This window comes from Xenopus laevis, chromosome 2S (genome assembly GCF_017654675.1).
Source record: "Xenopus laevis strain J_2021 chromosome 2S, Xenopus_laevis_v10.1, whole genome shotgun sequence".
Lineage (NCBI taxonomy): Eukaryota > Metazoa > Chordata > Amphibia > Anura > Pipidae > Xenopus > Xenopus laevis.
Genome location: NC_054374.1, coordinates 149877727 through 149899893, shown reverse-complemented (window position 1 = coordinate 149899893; position 22167 = coordinate 149877727). Strand labels below are relative to the sequence as shown.

Sequence of the window (22167 nt, the reverse complement as noted above, 5' to 3'; positions counted from 1 at the left end):
TGATAAATCATGCGCAACAGTTCAAAGCTTCAAAAAAGGGTCGCGGTGCACCAAGGAGGGAGGAACACAAACTTAAACACTCATTAAAAATCCATATTTATTTGTTCAATTAAAACAGGCACTCCTTATCACAAAGGAACCATTGCTTAATGCGTTTCGTGGCTATCCAGCCACTTTAACAACAGAATTTAAAGCTGCACAGTCCTATAATGAAGTGTTTAATAAATATATATTCATCGGATGAGTGACAAAACCTCTCTCACCCTGTAACAAACTTGACCTGGGTGTAAAAACCCCAGGTCCGACACTTGAACGTAGAATACAAATTGAAGTCACTGGTGGAAAATGGAAAAAACACTCACCCGACGTCTCGAGTGGTCCGGGTGCGTCGCCCCGAACCCGTAGCAAGGGGTGTGTGTACTTTCAAGTATAAAGAGATCGGCAAGCACTCCAGACGCCACTTTAGATAGGTAAAATTCAACTTTTATTTCAAAGCATTAAAACCATAATATCCTGACGCGTTTCGTATCTAGGCGATACGTAATCATAGGCATGTCCAGCCACTTTCTCAAAAGCAAACTTCTCAAGAGTTTCGGGAGTGTATCCCTTAATCATAGGCTCACGTCAGCCTATGATTAAGGGATACACTCCCGAAATGCGTTAGGCATTTCACAGCCACCTGCTAATAAAGCCTTGCCCAGAAGTGCTGTCCGTTCGTCTAGTTTGTTATATGCTACAGTAAGGGGCCGGAGGACTGAGCACCTGGCTTGGGGGAGTAGTGGAGTGGTCTCTTTTTGTTTCTCATTGATCGTACGAAAATTAGTTTTGTATGATATTATCTGTGCGTCTATGGCCACCTTTAGCCTAATAGAAAATCATGTAAACATTAAATAAACCCAATAAGCTGGATTTGCTTCCAATAAGGATTCATTATATCTTAGGGATCGAGTACAAGGTACTGTTTTATTATTACAGAGAAAAAGGAAATCATTTTTAAAAAATTTGGATTACTTTAATAATATGGAATCTACGGGCATTCCGTAATTTGAAACTTTCTGGATAATGGGTTATCAGATAATGGATCCCATACCTGTACTATTAAAGCCAAGGCATGAAATGGTGGGCTTCAAGGAATGGAGGGACAACAGCTTTCTCCAATCTGCTACAAGCAAAACAGGATTACTATATTTGCAATGAACATTTATGACTGCTGTAATACAGTCACTCAGCTCGGAGTATCATGTATTTAAAACATGGCAGAGCCTGTTTTGGGGTAGAAAAATTTAATACTAGTACTGCATTAACCAATATAGGGCTTATTTGTGACCAGAAAGAATAGGGCACACACCTCACTCTCACAGCAAACACCAGAAATGGCTCCATATGGAATTAGAAAAGCACAATTGCACATGGGAAAGCAAGCACAAGTGCATTTTTGGAACCTCAATTCTTTAGCCGAATAAGTTGTAAATGTTGCAAGTTAGACACATACTGCACATTGCTGGGAGTGCGACTTGGCTAAAATTGCAAAGCCTGACATTGGGAGACAGATGCCTGCCACAATGGGTGGGATTTCTAAAAACAGAGCTAGCAGCCTGGGGGTTGTCACTTTAGCCAAGAGAACCTGTCCTGATCCATGTTTATACACTGGAAAGCCATTCTCTGAATTTATCAGTAAAACAAAGTGGTCCTTATTTACCACTGCACCCTGCTTTTTGTACTTTGCAACCCTCAGGTTGCATACTTTTTGTGCTCTGGCCCCTTCCATGGGATTGGCAAATGATCCCTATTGCCCTCCTGTTTTATTCTTTTCTTTCAAATATTTATTATGTTAAGGTTACAGAAGAAATAGTGGTTTGTTAAATATAACAATATACATTTTCTCATAAATCAATATTTAAGTAGTATTTTCCATGGAACAGAATTGCAACAATGCTTTTATGGTTGAGATCATAATAACAACACTAAAAGCAGACCCCACATTAGTAAAGTATGGGCACTTCTGTATTAATTAAGGATGCACTGAATCCTTTTGGATTCGGCCGAAACCCCCTAATCCTTTGCGAAAGATTCGGCTATATACCAAATCCTAATTTGCATATGCAAATTAGGGGTGGGAAGGGGCAAACATTTTTTACTTCCTTGTCACGCAATTTCCCTTCCTGTCCCTAATTTGCATATGCAAATTAGGATTTGGTTCAGCAGGGCAGAAGGATTCGGCTGACTCCTGCTGAAAAAGGCCGAATCCTGGATTTGGTGCATCCCTAGTATTAATGTTCAAAATGCAGTGTATTGTAATTGTTACTTAAACCATTGGCCAATATTTAACTTTTTTAACCCGATTCTGTCTTCGAAATTGTGCCTATAACAGGGTTCCATTGATTAATCATGCACCTAAATCATATAGGTGGATAGACTTGGTGGCAAAGGGGTGTGCTTAAAGGGATACTGTCATGGGAAAAAACTTTTTTTTCAAAATTAATCAGTTAATAGTGCTGCTCCAGCAGAATTCTGCACTGAAATCCATTTCTCAAAAGAGCAAACAGATTTTTTTATATTCAATTTTGAAATCTGACATGGGGCTAGACATTTTGTCAATTACCCAGCTGCCCCATGTCATGTGACTTGTGCCTGCACTTCAGGAGAGAAATGCTTTCTGGCAGGCTGTTGTTTTTCCTTCTCAATGTAACTGAATGTGTCTCAGTGGGACATGGGTTTTTACTATTGAGTGTTGTTCTTAGATCTACCAGGCAGCTGTTATCTTGTGTTAGGGAGCTGCTATCTGGTTACCTTCCCATTGTTCTTTTGTTTGGCTGCTGGGGGGGGGAAGGGAGGGGGTGATATCACTCCAACTTGCAGTACAGCAGTAAAGAGTGATTGAAGTTTATCAGAGCACAAGTCACATGACTTGGGGCAGCTGGGAAATTGACAATATGTCTAGCCCCATGTCAGATTTCAAAATTGAATATAAAAAAATCGTTTTGCTCTTTTGAGAAATGGATTTCAGTGCAGAATTCTGCTGGAGCAGCACTATTAACTGATTCATTTTGAAAAGAAATTTTTTTCCCATGACAGTATCCCTTTAAAGGGATAGTTTACTTAACATTAGCAAAACTATGAATTAAATGTACAATAACAACTTTTGTGAGTTTCCAGGTTTCTGATTGCTAAAATGCAAATTGATAAGTCTCGAAAAAAAATTTCAGCAACAAAAAAAAAAAGAAAACTGTTTTACTCGCCACAATATTTTGAAAGAAAAAGCTTGAACGTTGTATTTTACAGAGATTTTCTTGAATCACAGCATAAAAACCAACCTGGATTTTGAAAAAAAATAAGCCCCTAAAAGGTAGAAGAAATTATCACGTGTGTGCGCAAGTATATAATGTTGTCCACTCTGAATTATTTGAGAACACTAGATTAATGGAGAAAAAAATATTGCAAGGCCAAGGTATTTGCACACAGAGCTGCAGCTGAAAAATGACTGAAATTCTTTATACATAGCTGACCAGATGAAGATTCCACAGGGAGGCCAAACACGATCCTTTAGGGAACAGCTGTAAGCTCCTGAAGACACCAAAGTTGGAACAAAATAAACTTTTATGAAAAGCAACTGCTACTGAGGAGGCTTAAAGGTAAAAGTTTGGAGTGTTAGCAAGGTCCTTTAGGTGCACCAGGTAGCAGTTACCCAAGATACCATTTTTCTCTTAGCTTTCCTGTTAGATCTAAAAGCTTGTGTATTTTTATTGACTTGTTTGTGGAGGAATATAATTTGTGTAAATTGTTAAAGGGAAAACTTGCGAAAGTTTTGTAGCCAGTCAATCTCCAGTGGTAAAAATGTTACAAAAATTACAATTTGCACCGGAGAACAGTGTACTAAAGCTCCTTACCCAAAATGTTAATTTTACCCACAGAAAAACAAGCCACTTTCAAGCATGTCTTAAAAAAAAAGTTTAATACATGCAATTCAAACACACCGCGCTAAACCCATCTAACTGAGAAATGCTGATTTGTTTTTCTGTTTACTACTTTCAAATCAAGTAGAAAGCTTAAATTCAAGCATGAGTTGGGGAGGAATGATTATGAGCTTCAGAAACACTCTGCAGGTACCATTTATCAATTTGATTTTTGAAAGCCAACGTTTGATTGGTTGCCTTAAAATTCTGTAGAGCATTGTGATGTTTTGCTATTGTCTAGAGTTGCATGGCAGCAAAGAGAGTTTCCACCTTTTCTGGAAAATTGTAACGGACAGTGTCCCAAACCCAGAACTAACACCAAGGTCATGGTCTTGGCTCACTCTTCTGCCTATAGCAGCCGCCTTTGGCTTCGGGAGGAGCCCTCCACTACTCAGATGCCGCCAGAACTTAACATGAGAAAACCAGAAAGAGAGTTCTGGACAAGCAAGGAAACCGAAAGGAAGGAACGGGGAAGTAGGAGCATGGTCAAGGAATGGCAGAGCCGATACCAATAAGGGTGAGCAGTACTATTTAGGAGACGAGAGAGTAATCAAGGTCACAGGCCCGGGTCAATAAGACCAATATTTCAGTACAGAAACGGGATCAAAGAGAGTAGTCCGTAAACGGCAAAGGTCAGCACAGACAGCAAACTAACCAAGGTCAGGGACAGGCAAGTCAAGAACAGATAATCAGACTTGAAAGCATACCCAGCAACTACTGAAAATAGACCTAAGTTGGGCAGTGTGTTACAGACCGAGGGTCCTTTTAATATTTGAATTTCTCACCAATGCAAAATGACATCAGAGGCAGCGCTGCGTCAAATCCGGGAAGCGGCGAAGCGCGTGCACCATTACGATTCAGCGCACAGAGGAAAAAGACGCTTTGGGCGTCCCCGCCGGAACACCACTAGACCACCAAGTATTCTCGCAAATATTATACCAGCCATCCGACATTTTGTAGCTTTCTTCTCTATTAAGAACACCGGCTTAAATTTAAGCCCCATTTATATCATAAAACTTGCCTGATGGCAACCATAGCAGCCAATGAAGTTCACCCCTTGAAATTACTGAGTATATAAGAAATATTCTGCAAATAGATATGATCCCTTCAGTGAAATGGTGGACTCCACAAGTATTATTATTCTAATAAAAACCAGAAAACAAAAATGAACCAAGTTCTACTGGAACAGGAACTGATGTGAATGAGGAATATGACACAAAATCATTTTTATGTAATTTCAAATAAAAGTCTTTATTTCTGGTGATCTATCTGAAACCAACTGAACTGAAAAAAAGTGTTAGATGGTGAACAATCCCTTTAAAGCAACTGGTGGTTAGCGTTGTGGACAAAGGTGTCCACGAAAAAGAAAAATCACAGGACTCAACCTCACGGTTTGTGTTGATCTAACTCTTGGGAAGGACTCGGGAGAAGGAATTTCCTTAGTCTGAGATCTTAATAATAATTTCTTACCTTTTCATTCTATATCATTGTCATTGTCCTGATCTACATTGGTCGATTTCCTGTGATGTCACTACATTATTGTAAATGTTTTCCCATCACCGTGCCCAAGATCTAACAGGTGCCAATCACGAGTATCTGGCTTATCATTTTTACATTCAACATTCTGTATCTTTTTAGGTTTTTTTTCCCCCTGAAGTTGACAGACATTAGAAGCCATTGCTGTTAAGCTGAGGACTTCCAGCCAAATGTCACAACCTGTAAAAAACACATGCTCATAAATTAGTGCTTAATGAGGCCATCAGTTAAAAAAGGTGATTTTCTTGCAGATAGGGTTTCCACCTTTTCTGGGGGACAAATACCAGCTTTCCTAAATCTTTATCTTACTTCCCTATTAATAAGACTGGCATTAAACATCGTTTTTATCAGCCAGACAGTAAAATACTGGCCAGGTGGCAACCCTACTTCAAGGGTAATCATCATCATGCATTTATATAGTGCCAACAAGTTACAAGCAGTGTTTCCATTATCGCAACAAACAAGAATGTAATACACAAGGTAGCATAAACATGGGATCAGTAATAATATAGCGTTAATACCAACACTTAGAAACGCTTTCTTCAAACATTATTAGGAAATCCAACAAAGCAATTTTACTCAACATCATTATAATTTGCGACTGTGGAACGATTCTATCCACAATAATTCAGATTTAATTCCCACGATAACCAAAATTTACACTTTTTTAATGAAATACAGAAACATTCCTAGATAAACTAGGGGGATTATCAGAATCTGGATTTATCTCATTATTTTCTAAAATATACTCTATACACTAATCCGCACGGTTTATACTATACACTCTATGGGCAAATCCGCAGAGTTATTTCCCCTTATTTATTAATCCATCTTCCTGAAAAAATGCAGTTTGGGGAAAAAAAACAAAAAAAAAATCATCCAAAAATTCTAATCGTACGAATTTTTAAAATTTTTCCACCCGAAAATTTTTCTGAAATTTTGCCAGAAAAACCATAAAATCAGGATATCTTCGGGACTTCTCTCATTGAGTTATATACTACCTCGGCAGGTATGAGAATTTTTGGATTCTAACTTTTTCCATTCTCGAATCCCGAATAATGAGGTTTTTTTTTTTTACCCAAAAAATACAGATTTTAATAAATGACCCCCTAGGAGTTCAGCTGCGGTGCCAACAATCATATCACATAGGGGCCCTTGCAGATTGGTAGGCTATGGATTGCATATCTGGTTCTCAGCCAAATGGACTTGTGGTCAAACTTGATCAGAAAATTTTGGGTATAGGGAATGTTTTTGTACCTTACATGGGCTGAGAGGTTTCTGGTTTGTTCAGATGAGGTTGATTCAGCAACGGACACCTGCTTGTGAATGTCTCTGTTGTATAAAACAACGGTGTTTTTATATGGTCACATAATTCCTCATTGACGAATAAATATCCTTATCATTTATAGCACAGGTTCCATAGTTTATTAACCTTTATTCATGTAACGTCAATATTCCACAGCGCATTACAGAGGAAATACAGGATTGCCATCAGTCCCTGTCCCAGTGAAGCTTACAATCTAAGGTCCCTATCACATGCACAAACACTATAGGCAATTTTATCAGGGACCACTTAGCCTGCCTGTGTGTTATGGGGTCCCGAAGGAAAGCCACCCAAAAACGGCCCCATATACAGTATTTTACCAGAATAAGAGAGGTGACTATCAGGAGGCCTCCCACTATGCTTTGCAGCCTGAGAGGTTAATAACAAGTATTTTGCATTCCAACTATGAAGATTCCAGGACACGTAGAACAGTGTGGTCCTGAATGTGTGCGCTTGAGGGAGGGGGACACGATTTCCTTATAGCTACACCAGCATACCGTACTGTCAGGGGAAATGCGTCAGGATAATTACCAGCATTCCTGTGTTTTTATACAAGGAGGCGTTGTCTGTTCCTTAAGACTGAATTAGTTAATCAGAACAAAGTCCTTTATAGCAGACCCTAAAAGTGCCAACTCCTGTTTAAGATCCCTCAGGGAGATAAATATGAAGTCCACACGCCTAACTGGCAGCCAAGCCCTGCCCTCATCTAATCAGGATTTATAATGTCTCCAGTTATGTTTTTATTAGGGAACGATGGTCGATTTGCTGCTAGAGGTATCAAAATATATCATTAGGGCCCAGACAGCACATGGAAACAATAGGGTATATTTATCAAAAAGTGACAACACAACTTAACACACGGTTCATCTTGGGGACATGACAAAGATCTCCATTCACTTTTATAGGTTTTGACACTGATATTCATCAAAGGGTGAAAACGGAGTTTGTTCTAACATCACCCTTTGATAAATATCCCCTAAAAAATCCAATATAAGAGAGCTGTGGATTTTCCAAATGTTGGTCACATGATTTGGTCATTATATATATATATATATATATATATATATATATATATATATATATAATCCAGTAAATGGACCCGCACTTGTTCATATTAGTGAAATAAATGTGTTTTTATTCACAGGTTCATTTCCAAAATTTCCAGGAAATGAACCTGTGAATAAAAACACATTTATTTCACTAATATGAACGAGTGCGGGTCCATTTACTGGATTGTAACATTAAGCTTTGACCGACGCACCACCATTGACAGAATTGTACCCGGGAGGAGTGCGTTCACTGTACCGACACACACACACACACATTATATATATATATATATATATATATATATATATATATATATATATATATATATATATATATATATATATATATATATATATATATATATATATTATTTCATGTTTGGCTATCTGAAATGTTGATATTGTATTGCTGTGGATTTTTGACCCGAAATCCTCCATGTTTAATACTGGCATGCTCACGAGACACGAGAGCTAAATCAAATGCATTTTCGCAGTTACACTCTGCCATAGTCGATGTGCAAATATATACGCCATTCACTGAAGGTATTTACATGTAAAGGTGCTCCTTGCACTTCCACATAGTCCAACCTGCCCCTCCTATGAATCAAGAACAGTCTGTCTATTGACGCAGGGATACACTCCACCATCTTGAAGTTGGAGTTAGCTGCAGGGTTTCCACAGTGACCAGCTTCATTGTGAAAGTGAATTTTCAAATAAAACATCAGATGCCATTTTGATGGCAAGCATTGGAAATGACGACAACGGAAAGATTTTCAGTGTAACATTCCCAAGTCTCATTAAAGCACATACACAACTAACAAGTGTTGCCAAATCAGATGCAATTGCATGAGAAACAATGTCTCATCGTGAAGACGATTACATGCTGCATTGTGGGTAAGAAAACCTGGCAATTTGCTCCGAAATGGCACTTTGCACAGTGCACCACTTGGAGACAGAGATACAGAAAATGAGAACCTCAAGATACTAATGAGTTACACATTTCATCGGAGAGCACGGATTTGAGGCCTTCCTTGTCTAAGTGCAATAAAGCCAAACCTAAATCGTGAAGATGATTACATGCTGCATTGTGGGTAAGAAAACCTGGCAATTTGCTCCAAAATGGCACTTTGCACAGTGCACCACTGGGAGCCAGAGAGACAGAAAACATTTCATCGGAGAGCGCGGATTTGAGGCCTTCCTTGTCTAAGTGCAATAAAGCCCAAATCTTTAAACATGGGAACTGAATAAATTTCGATATCTAAAGTGAGTCATAGGTGAATATGGCTCTGCTGAGAGAAAACGGTTAGGGTATGTCATTACGTGACAATATTCAAACAGGAACAAATGTAGCCAAACTGTCAAGAGACGGGGAGGTTAAGATGCATAAAGGAACTGTTCCACCCTGCTGCCATTGTGCAGGAGTTTCCTGCGACACTTCAAGCATTTCAGAAATTCTCATCGCATGCACTTTGTTTTACTCTTGGATCATACAACACATCACAGTCTCTCATTTCCAAATCCAAAAGTCCCTGTTATGACAGAGTCACTTTTCTTCCTGAATATTCTGCTGATCTTGACTCACCCAGTTGGGTCAAATATTGGTTCATGACTACACCAATTACAGACACATGGTGAAAGTTTAATTAAAAAGTAGGGATGCACTGTTTCCAGGATTCGGTTTAGGATTCGGCCAGGATTTGGACTTTTTAAGGATTTGGCCAAATCCTTCTGCCTGGCCGAACCGAATCCGAATTTGCATATGCAAATGAAGGCAAATGTCATGGCTTTTTGTCACAAAACAAGGAAGTAAAAACGGTTTCCCCTTCCCATCCCTATCGGATCGGATTCGGTTCAGTATTTAGCTGAATCTTTTGCGAAGGATTCAGATACACCGAGGGATCACACATTGTTTGGTTGTCCCATCATAGTAGTCTTCCATGTGTTCCAATAGTTCAGGTGTAGATAAGCACAGGAGGCTACACACATCTCTGTTATCCAAAGAAGAAAAGATATAATTTGCAAGACTGAACAATGTCAGACTCACAACATGAAGAGACACGTGCCACTTATTTTTTGGATTATTAGTATGAGAAGTAAGTACAGTTATGGGACCCGTTACCAGAATGCTCAGGAACTGGGGTTTTCCAGATAATGGATCTTTCCATAATTTGGATCGTCATACCTTAAGTCTACTGAAAAACATTGAAACATGAAATAAACCCAATAGGCTGGTTTTGTTTCCAATAAGGATTAATTATATCTTAGTTTGGATTAAAGGGGTTGTTCACCTGAGATAACTTTTAGTATGATGTAGAGAATGATATTCTGAGACAATTTGTCATTGGTTTTCATTTATTATTAAAGGTTTCTGAGTTACTTAGCTTTTTATTCAGTAGCTCTTCAATTTGCATTTTAAGCAATCTGGTTGCTAGAGGCCAAATTACCCTAGCAACCATGAAGTGATGTGAATAAGAGACTGGAATATGAATAGGAGAGGCCTGAATAGAAACATGAGGAATATAAAGTAGCAATAACAATAAATTTGTATCCTTACTGAGCATTTGTTTTTTAGATGGGGTCAGCGATGTCCATTTGGAACAGGGTAGCACATGTGAGGCACAAGCATTTGGAAGTATTATAACCAAGCCTTGTCATAGGATTCCTTATCCAGAAACCCACTATCGAGAAAGCTTTCTCTGAAATACAGGAAGGCATCTCCAATAAAGCCCATTTAACAAGTAATGCTAATTTTTAAAAATGATATTCTTTTTGATGTAATAATAAAATTATAATTAGGTTCGGGATTCGCCCTTTTTCAGCAGGATTCGGATTTGGCTGAATCCTTCTGCCCAGCCAAACCGAATCCAAAGCCTAATTTGAATATGCAAATAAGGGGCGGGGAGGGAAATCGCTTGACTTTTTGCCACAAAACAAGGAAGTAAAAAATGTTTTCCCCTTCCCACCTCTAATTTGCATATGCAAATTAGGGTTTGGTTCGGTATTCGGAATCCATATTTGTGGCAAAACAATCCTATTCAGTTTATTTAATGTTTAAATGATTTTTAGCACACTTAAGGTACGGCAAAGCATTCCAACCAAATCCTGTAATTGTACAAAGAAATAAGGGTAAGATCCCAGAAAGAGAGACCCAGTGATGCATCTTCCCATCTTTTAATCCACCGAACTGGATAATAACAACTCTGCATAATACACATTTATTTTGTATAGGTAAAGAAACCAAAAAGAAAAAATGTTAAAGAGTTAAAGAAGCATTCACAGTAACAAAGTAGGATACAGTTGGTTACCAAGTAGACGAAATTGGTAACAATATCAGTATTTGCCTAATCAAGGCAAATACTGAGCAGAACAAGCTTCTAATACCATCGCGAGTCAAGAAGTGGTCATGCCTCAATAAAGATGTTGCTAAGGGTGCCAACGTAATATTAAGTGGTCATCTGTGGGGTTTTATAGGACCATCTGTGGTTTAAGTGCAAAAAAACTAGAGCAATTGGGTGCTGAAAAAAAAGTGATATCAGGAACTTGCTCATTTTACATCAAACGGTTCCTGATAATAGAGTCCTGCAGCGGGTCGCCTCAAAAACCTGCGGTAGCCTGCGGGTTGAAGTTCCGGGTGCGGGTATAGACGCGGGTCGGCGGTTCGGGCTGCGGGTCTTCTCAATAGTGATTTTTACTCCTTTTTTTTCTGACCATGCCTACTTCCGATGATGTGACTTCCGGTTTACAATGACAGCACTTCCTGATTCTTGATGGTCGGTGGGTTGCGGATAAGGTACTTGCGGGTCGGGGGTAAGATTGCGGGTTGCGGATTGCAGGTCCGGGTTCCAAAAAATGGACCAGCGCAGGACTCTACCTGATAACAGTTGGTCGAAGCAGTGGCGTTACTAGGGTGTGCCGGCCCCCCTGCAAACAAATCTTCAGAGGGGCCGGCACACCCAGAACCCCATCCGCCTGCCCACGCCCGCGTAAATGTTTACGCTCGCATCAATTTTGACGGCGGCGTTAAAGTCAATGGGTATCTGAATAGAGTGACTTATCCGACGCGCGCCCAAATTTTTTTTCAGGAGTTTTGTGAATTTATTCGGTGGTGGCGAAACACGGAAATTCGCTGTGAATTCGCATCTGGCGAATTTATTTGCCCATCACTATTCATAACCCCAATTACAGAAAACCACATTGCCTTACTAATAGGCCATCCACCCCCAATGTGGTGATCATAATAGTGGTAATGTCCTTATCATCCTGGCCAAAATGTATCAACACATGTTTTTTGCTGTAAGATTCACTTTCCTGGCTGCATTTAGCTGGTCATACACAAGCCAATTTGTTAAGCATTAACCGCGCTGCAATAACAAAGCCAAAGCATCGATACTTGAGGAGCAAATATCCAGGAAAAAGCACTTCATTGTGAATGAGAGACCTGTTGATTACTATGATCATATAAATGTACAAGGCCACTGTTTATGAAGAAGATTAAATATACAGTTGTGGTCAGAATAATAGCAGTTTGTTTAAAAAAGTGAATAAAGCTCAATATCCTTAGAACAGCTTTTATTTCCATACACGCAAATGCATTCGGAACACTGCACATTCTATTCCAAATCAAAACATGAAGAAACATTTGTAAAATTTGTGTTATTCCTTTACAGAAAGTGAAGAGAAATAAAAATAACAGTGTCTGCATTCTTCTTTACAAACAAACATTCACGGTATAAATTGAAAAATATTTCAAGATTTTACTTTCCTTTGAATGACTGAACTAATATTGAGTTGTATAATCAGTGTTTTTGAGAACTGCTGCACATCTGTGTTACATGGAGTCCACCAACTTCCAACAACCTGTTACATTCCACAATTCTTCTGTATTTCTTGCTTTTGCCTCAGAAACTGCATTTTTGACGTTACCCACAAGTTTTCTATTGGATTAAGGTGCGGGGATTGGGCTGGTCACTCCATAATGTCAATCTTGTTGGTCTGGAGCCAAGATGTTGCTCATTTATTGGTGTGTTTGGGGTCGTTGTCTTGTTGAAACTCCCATTTCCTCTTGGGTATAAGGCAACATGACCTCTTCAAGTATTTTGATGTATTGAAACTGATCCATGATCCCTGGTATGTGATAAATAGGCCCAACACCATAGTATGAGAAACATCCCCATATCATGATGCTTGTGCCCCCGGCTTCACTCTGTACTGTGACTTGAATTCAGTGTTTGGGGGTCGTCTGACAAACTGTCTGTGGCCCCTACACCCAAAAAGAACAATCTTGCTTTCACCAGTCCACAAAATGTTGCACTATTTCTCTTTAGGCCAGACAAACAGCTACCTAAACTCAGAACTGGAGTCAAGTTCCCGGACTCGGCTCACTCTTCTGCCTATAGCAGCCGCCTTTGGCTTTGGGAGGAGCCCTCAGCTACTCAGATGTGCCAGGACTTAGTGTGAGAGGCAGTGGTGTAATTAGATATTATTGGGCCCCACAGAAAATTATTTTTCAGGCCCCCAAAAAGTTTATTAGTTGACTTGTTTTAAAAATATTTATTGAAACTATATATGAATTAGGGCCTCATGGGCCTATACCTCCTGGGCCCCCCTACAGCCTCAGGGTCTGCTTGCTCTGTATTTACACCCCTGGTGAGAGGAACAGGACAAGAATTCTGGGCAAGGAGAGGGGCCTATTCATAGTAAATTCAGTGTAAACACAGAGGAAGCACAGTCAGTATACAGGCAAAGGTCAGTTTAGGCAGAATTCAAGGTCAAGGTCAGGATAACAGGCAAAGGTTGGTAACAAAAGACACATCCGAAGCGCACCCAGGAACTATGGAACATACATCTAAAACGGGCACTGACAGAAATTTTCGATCCACTTAGTGTGCTACGAGATGATGTCACATGCGTACAATGAATAGAAGAAACAAACGTTCGTGTGCGCGTCTGGCTTGAATGAACCGACTGAGGGCATCCCCGCGATGGGAGTCCCCACCGCAGCCCCATTAAACCACCAAGTAACCTTACAGTCCTTTGGCAAATTGTAAGCTCTTCAGCACGCCTTTTTTTTACAACAATGGGACTTTGCGGGGGCTTCTTGCCGATAGTTTGGCTTCACATAGGTGTCTTCTAATTGTAACAGTATCACAGGAAACTTTATTCCTTCTTTCATCTTCCTGGAGTTGATCATTGGCTGAGTCTTTGCCATTTTGGCTATTCTTCTATCCATTCCAATATTCGTTTTCCGTTTTTTCCTAGTCTTTCAGGTTTTTGTTGTCATTTTAAAGCATTTGAGATAATTTTAGCTGAGCAGACTATCATTTTCTAACTTCTTTAAGTTTCCCCTCTCCAATCAACTTTTTAATCAAAGTACTCTGTTCTTCTGAACAATGTCTGGAACGAGCCATTTTCAGAGAGATATACACTATAACCAGCAGCACAACTCTTTCCTTCCATAAATAAGGGACGTAATTGACTCCTGTTTTTTCACAGAATGAAGAGCTCACTAATTGTACTCCACACTGCTATTATCTGGAACAAGCTATTATTTTGAACAATTAATGATTCAATTACACAGAATCAGCAGCATGTCATGACTGTTGGTTTCTATTACTCTATATATGAAAAAGTTTGGGAACCCCTCTGAGCCTGCATAATAATTTACTCCACTTTCAACAAAAAAGATAACAGTGGTATGTCTTACTGGGGGTGTTTTCTGAACAAAGATTTTTAGTGAAGTAGTATTCAGTTGTATGAAATTAAATCAAACGTGAAAAACTGGCTGTGCAAACATTTGGGTAATTTTGCTAATTTGAATGCATGTTACTGCTCAATACTGATTACTGGTAGGGATGCACCGAATCCAGCATTCGGTTCAGGATTCTGCCTTTTTCAGCAGGATTCGGCGAATCCTTCTGCCCGGCCGAACCCATATGCAAATTAGGGGTGGGGAGGCGTGACTTTGTCCTAAAACAAGGAAGTAAAATCTTTTTCCCCTTCCCATCCCTAATTTGCATATGGTTCGGTATTCGGCTGAATCTTTCACAAAGGATTCGGGGGTTCGGCTGAATCCAAAATAGTGGATTCGGTGCATCCCTAATTACTGGCAACACCAAATTGGTTGGATTAGCTTGGTAAGCCTTGAAGTCATAGTGATGAGAAAGAAGCCCTTTCTGCACTCACGCCACAAACAGAGTCGCTTGTTGTATGGAAAAGCTCATTTAGACAAGCCACAGTCATTTTGGAACAAAGTGCTTTGGACTGATAAGACAAATATTTCGTTATTTGGTCATAACACAAAGCGCTTTGCATGGTGGAAGAAGAACACCGCATTCCAAGAAAAACACCTGTTACCTACTGTCAAATTTGCTGGAGGTTCCATCATGCTGTGGGGCTGTGTGACTAGTTCAGGGACTGGGGCCCTTGTTGAAGTCGAGGGTCGGATGAATTCAACCCAATATCAACAAATTCTTCAGGATAATGTTCAAGCATCAGTCACAAAGTTGAAGTTACACAGGGGTTTGATATTCCAACAAGACAATGACCCAAAACACACTTGGAAATCTACAAAGACATTTATGCAGAGGGAGAAGTACAATGTTCTGGAATGGCCGTCACAGTCCCGCGACTTGAATATCATGATGGGATGATTTGAAGCAGACTGTCCATGCTCGGCAGCCATCAAATTTAACTGAACTGGAGAGATTTTGTATGGACGAATGGTCAAAAATACCGCCATCCAGACACTCATCAAAGGCTATAGAAGGCTCAACTAAGAATTGACGTAATATCTCTGTTGGGGTGCCCAAATTTATGCACCTGTCTAATTTTATTATGATGCATATTTTCCGTTACTCCAATAAACTTTATGTCACTGCTGAAATACTACTGTTTCCATAAGGCAAGTAATATATTAAAAGGAAGTTGCTTTGAATTATAAACAAAACTCCAAAGAATTTAGAGGGTTCCCAAACTTTTTCGTATGACTATAAATAGAGCTATGGTGCATAAAGATGATCTTTCCAGGAAAATATGTTTAAAAGAAAGATTGTTTGTTTCAATACACACGTGTAGAGCTGACGATTCAGCACTAACAATGGGTCAGAGGCGCCTTTTCAGGCCAGCCTCATCACGAGCAGAACGATATCCAAGTCTTCTGCAGATATCGGTCTGCTCATCTCCCACCATATACGCACTGAATAACATACGAAAATTCATTTTGTAAGATATTATCAGTGCATCTATGGCCACCTATAGTATCATAAGACAAGACCAACTTTAACATGCCCATCAATTTAGCCCTCAGTGGCTGGAACCATTTAATATGCCTGGGTGCTATGTCATGTGACCACACCACTATTTTCAGAGGAGTTTGGCATTTCCAAACTTAGAATTGCCAGTGAGACAAAGCAAAGGATGCTAGATAGCCATCTATAAAAATAGCTAAGCCTTGAATTCCGAGACCAAAATTAATGGAGATGACAAGATAAAATAGGCTCTGGCTAGCTTAGCGTGAAAGCCTCCGTCTATTATGTGGCCCCCTGAAACAGTGCAGAGAACTGGAGCTTATATAGCCTACTGTGCACAGGAATGCAGATGGATTAGCAGAGTTAGGCTGCAGACTTTCCCCTCTGCCCCCCGAGGAAGGAACTGATACACTGTATATACGTATACTGTACATTATACATGCGTGTGTGTGTGCCAATGACAATTTTTATTTTAAATGATGCAAGAGACAATCAAAGAGGGAAGAAGAAACAAAACTGTAATTTACATTATGAGCATAATTCCACACTCAGAGCACCAAGGTTACAGATCTTGGCTCTTAACATAAGGAATGTTCTCTAGTGCCCATATAGCATTATTCTTTTATTTCTGATATCTACAGTATCTGGTCTGATTCATTTACCCCAACATACACATACCAGAAACGGTATGACATTTTATTGGTAACGGCCAGCTTTACGACAAAGGCTTTTACAACCTGAGCTGCCCTAGCACTCGTGATTTACAACAAGCCTCCGGGGAAAGTGGACAAGAACATCTCCAGGCCTGCAACATGCCAGTGACCTGCTCTAGTGAAACAAGGGAGTCAGATTTTCTATCACAATCCAAATACTTAACAGGTAGCAAATTCCCATTTTTCACTGCCAGCAATAAATTTGCGAAACTGCAGAGAAAATTCACTGGGGAAAAAAAAATTAGGCGCATCATGCGCATAAAAATTGTAGCTCGTCAAAATTATTCGGACGCCCATTGTCTAATACATTTGGACAAAATAGGCGCGTGTATAAAACTTGTCGCAGGCACCAACATTTTGACGCCCATTGAGTTCAATGCGTTTCACAAATTTTTCGGACAGATTCGCCCATCACTAGTAACAGGTTAGAGGTGGCCCCCACACAAGTGGCTTTTCATCACTAAACACAAAACGTCTGCCAACCTCTGGGGTAGGGACTGGTACTGGATAAATTCCTCTTTACTGTTCCTATCATCCTACTGTTGATTTAGGGAGTATCCAAGACAATAAAGATTCAATGCAAATGGCCATAGACAATTACGATCTTTCTTGGAAAAGATCTTTCCAAGAAAGATCGTTTGTTCCAATACACACGTGTAGAGCTGAATGGTCAGATATACAGATAGAAACAATAAAATTCTACCTCTATCTAACAATGGCTGATGTTTGGGTGCCTTCAAAGGCACCCAATCAAAATTTTCCATCCAGCCCGATCGACAAGCCGACCGATATCCAAGTCTTCTGCCGATATATGTCGGCTCTTTTCCCACCATACACGCACCGAATATCGGACGAAATTTTTTTTGTATGACATTATCTGTGCGTCTATGGCCACCTTTAGGCTGAGCTCCATCAAGGCCCCACAGTTTGGGAACGGTCACTGGTCAATGAAACAAACCAGCTTTATTCCTGTTTCTACGTTTTCACATTTCCGACCAAGTTTTTAGAATGTTTAGCATTTAAAGGGTCAGTATACCTCCTTGTTCAACATGAGTGCAATGTATAGGATTGTGCTGAAGATAATTTTTGCCTATTGTTTTCATTTGGAATAATTTATGGTTTATGATATTTCTTGAGCTAAACCAGGCAAACGATGAAACTGAAACTGCTACATTTTTGGTCAATGAAAGGTAGTAAGAGTAGAGCACTTAAAGGGGTTGTTCACCTTCCAAACACTTTTTTCAGTCCAATTGTTTTCAGATTGTTCTCCAGAAATAAAGACTTTTTTCAATTAATTTGCATTTTTATTTTTTTACAGTTTAAAGTTGAATGTTCCTGTATCTAGTCTGGCAGCTCAGTAATTCAGGTGCAGACTCCAAACTTTAACAATTTTGCAAAATTTAGTTGATACATTTCTCAGCAGCATCTCTGGAGTATTAGCAACTATTGTATCAATTCTAACAGCTGCCTGTAATGAAACACAGAGATTCTGCTCAACAGGGACAAAGATAGGAAATGTATCAACTAAATGTATCAATTTAGAACAGTTAAAGAGTCGGCGACCCCCCCACTTCCCAGAGCTGTTTTAGAAGATGAAAAATTAAACTTTAGACTTCAGTATTAGAAAAACGGTCACTCATAGAAAATAGAAAGTAATTGGTCTAAAAAGTCTTTATTTCTGGTAAACTATCTGAAAAACAACTAGGAGTTCGACCGTGAACAAGCCCTTTAATAAAGTGCAACACTTTCAAAAATATTCTTTAGTTTTTTACCCCACCAGTAGTGTGGGCTCTGTTGGCCTTTAATGTAATACTATTCAAGTCAAGGACTTACAGATTCATTTTAAAGATGAACAGCCTACCTGATCACATCCCACATTCACCAGCTCTTGTAGCATTTGCCGGTTCACTTCCACGGTCACAGGGTTCCCCGATTCGTTGGCGAAGGGCAGCAGAGAATACCGGATTTCTCGTAGAGCCTTTTGATAGGGTGCAAACTTTGCCGGCTGGCGGAGCTGCTGTTGCTGCTGCTGTCTGGCACCATCTTTGCTCTGCAGAACTTTAGGATCCAGCAGGGTTTCGCTGGCAGGTCCAACAGGCAATCCCTGGGTCGGATGTTTGGAGGGTTGTTTTAACCCCTCACGGATTTCCTGCAGTCTCTGCCTGCTGTTGCCAGAATATGTAGTAGCAGGAAAAGTCTTTGGCCTCATGGCTAATCCAGTTTAGTCTCTACATACAATTTATTGCTGCTCTATGGTAAATGACCCACGTTAATACATCCACAGTAATCAGGCATGATGCCTACAGCATAGTCGCTCTTCTTACTGCTGAATTACTAAATTCCCAGCCATGGTTCCTTTATGTCACAGATCAGCTTTTTCAGCCTGGAATAAAATAAAATACAGTGTGATAAGTGTGATCAGTTATAAGAGAATGAGCTTTCTACAGCCTCTCAACAAGTCTCCTCCCTAGGACAGTGAGCCAAACATAGTCATATAGGGCCTAGAAGCATAATGTGCATCGCCGAGTCCCATGTCAGTTACATTTTTGAACCCCAGACGCTTCCCAGACTCGGAACCCACATTTTTTATGGTGTAGTTTTTATTTCTAAATTACACTGTTTACACTGCACATCATTCACTCAACAATATAAAAATTCATTCCTGAACCAGCAAGTGTATCTTTTTTAGTTGTAATATTGGTGTATAGGCGCCATCTCAGGTCATTTTGCCTGGTAATCTGCTTTCAGAAAGAGCCAGCACTTTAGGATGGAACTGCTTTCAAGCAGGCTGTTGTTTCTCCGATTCAATGAAACTACCTGGATTTTACTATTGAGTGCTGTGCTTAGATCAACCAGGCAGCTGTTATCTTGTATCAGTTGTTATCTGGTTACCTTCCCATTGTTCTGTTGTCAGGCTGCTGGGGGAGAAAGGAAGGGGGGTGTTATCACTCCAACTTGCAGTACAGCAGTAAAGAGTGACTGAAGTTTATCAGAGCACAAGTCACATGACCGAGGGCAGCTGGGAAACTGACAATATGTCTAGCCCCATGGCAGATTTCAAAATTAAATATAAAAAAAAATCTGTTTGCTCTTTTGAGAAAAGGATTTCAATGCAGCACTATTAACTGATGCATTTTCAATGACAGTATCCCTTTAATCACAGCCCGCTGACCACCATTAAAAAACAATTGTGCTATTGCTTTAAACTGGAAGTAACAATCAGAAGTGGGCAGAGTGGAAAAAAAACTCATTGGGTCCTCTTTGTGCCAGCTTACAACTGAGCATTTATAGCTTCTCAGCACTAATTTTGTTTTATGCCATAAACCACAGCAGTGAGTTCCACTATTTTTAATGTTATCAGTTCAAACTTGCCTTATTGTAAAAAAAGATACCATCTGGCAGCCAGGCAGTGCTACCATACTGACAGTCAGAACTATCAGCTGCCAGTCAGAGAGTTACCACTTCATAGAGGTTGTAGCAACGGACATAATACAGTGCAGTGGAAGGCTGCTTTACAACAGTAAAGGAGCATGGTGGATCCTAGGCACTGCTAATGCCCCCGGCACAAGTTAAGGTGGCCATACATGGGCCGATAAAAGCTGCCGACAGACCAAGTCGACAGCTTATTGGCCCGTGTATGGGGCCCTCTGATGGGCTTCCCCGATCGATATCTGGCCGAAAGTCGGCCAGATGCCGATCGGAGGGGACTAAAAATCCCGTCGGATCAAGGCCGCATCTGTTCGTTAATTAAAACAATAGGTAAAATATATGTTGAGCAAACGATTACCCCCCCCCATGAATCACACAAAGTTAGATGAAAGCAGTATCTGTCTGGCTGTTTATATGTTCTGCATTCCTGGTTCTGACTCCTGAAACAATGTAGCAGAAGCCAGCTCATTAACTGGATTTGAAAAACTGACTTCTGCTACAGCATTTCAAGAGTCAGAGAACAGAAATGAACAGGCAAACAATGTAAATAAATCTATATTGGACTGTTGCTTACAATGACATTGCTTTTCATTTTGATTAAAAAAAAAACTAGTGTTTGGGCTCCAACTCCTGCAGATGCCCAATAGGGGAAAGGGGCACTGCTGGTAGTTACAGTTCAGCTAAAGTGAAACGATTTACTTGCCTATCCAGGGTTCCATATTGTTTCTTCTATATAAATCCAGAGTGTGGCTCTGCTGTGGGTTTTCTCCTTGCTTATTCCTCATGTACATTTACCCAGGGCCCCAGCTACACCTGGGTGCTAAGAAGGCCTGAGCAGTAAGAGGATGTGTACAGAGTGTCGGCATTAATCACCAGGCCAAACAAAAGTCCATGAAGAGTCAGAAGCTTTGAACATTACCTTGGCTCATCTCCCGAGCTCCTCATGCTGCCGCCTTCTTGTTCCCCTCCAGATTGTAGGGAACACAGAAATAGGATGGCTCCCTTTTTCTTTGGGATAGTGCTGGAAGTTCTGCTTTTCCTCCTCCTCCTCCGCCGCCTCCTTTTTCCTCTTGGCGTCAACTCCTCAGTCACAGAGGCACATTCCAGGCTGGGGAGAATTTACAGTCTGATCAGAGATCCTAAGCACAGGCAAAAACTCTCCTTACATTCATAGGAAATAATCTGGGACTGAACAGCCAAGCACAGGGCTTTATTTATATTGTTGTTTCCTACTGAAGGAGGGCAGCCACCCTCTCACATGGAGCAAACACATCCCACATGGAAAACACATGGATATAAATGCAAAGACAAATCCCTCAAGATTAGCACTAGGAGCAGGGACCCTCCAGATGCTTTGAGATAGAAACCACAGAAGTACCACAACTGCAACTGTGGGATAGTGGGTATAGTAGGGACAAATGGTGCCTATAGTAACAGTGGGATAATAGTCTCTGGGAAGGGAGTGTGACTGTGGGATAGCAGGTATAGTAGGGAGAGATGGTGTCTATAGTAACAGTGGCATAATAGTCTCTGGGAAGGGAGTGTGACTGTGGGATAGCAGGTATAGTAGGGAGAGATGGTGCCTATAGTAACAGTGGGATAATAGTCTCTAGGAAGGGACTGTGGCTGTGGGATAGCAGGTATAGTAGGGAGAGATGGTGCCTATAGTAACAGTGGATAATAGTCTCTGGGAAGGGAGTTTGACTGTGGGATAGCAGGTATAGTAACGAGAGATGGTGCCTATAGTAACAGTGGGATAATAGTCTCTGGGAAGGGAATGTGACTATGGGATAGCAGGTATAGTAGGGAGAGATGGTGCCTATAGTAACAGTGGATAATAGTCTCTGGGAAGGGAGTGTGACTGTGGGATAGCAGGTATAGTAGGGAGAGATGGTGTCTATAGTAACAGTGGGATAA

The 22167-nt window shown here is 40.4% G+C and overlaps 1 protein-coding gene across 2 annotated transcripts in view; it reads right to left on the bottom strand.

Moving 5' to 3' along the window:
- The window catches only part of lats2.S (large tumor suppressor kinase 2 S homeolog), a 41385-nt gene that overhangs the window by 16675 nt on the left and 2543 nt on the right, over positions 1-22167 (bottom strand). The window contains exons 2-3 of one of the 2 annotated variants that reach the window (XM_041584520.1): positions 21170-21389; positions 18683-19204 (exon numbers count right to left, since the gene is read on the bottom strand). In XM_041584520.1, the coding sequence (XP_041440454.1) occupies positions 18683-19030 (348 nt within the window). In that variant the 5' untranslated portion in view covers positions 19031-19204; positions 21170-21389. The remainder of the gene's footprint in view (positions 1-18682; positions 19205-21169; positions 21390-22167) is intronic. The other variant, XM_018250287.2, reaches the window with a different exon arrangement.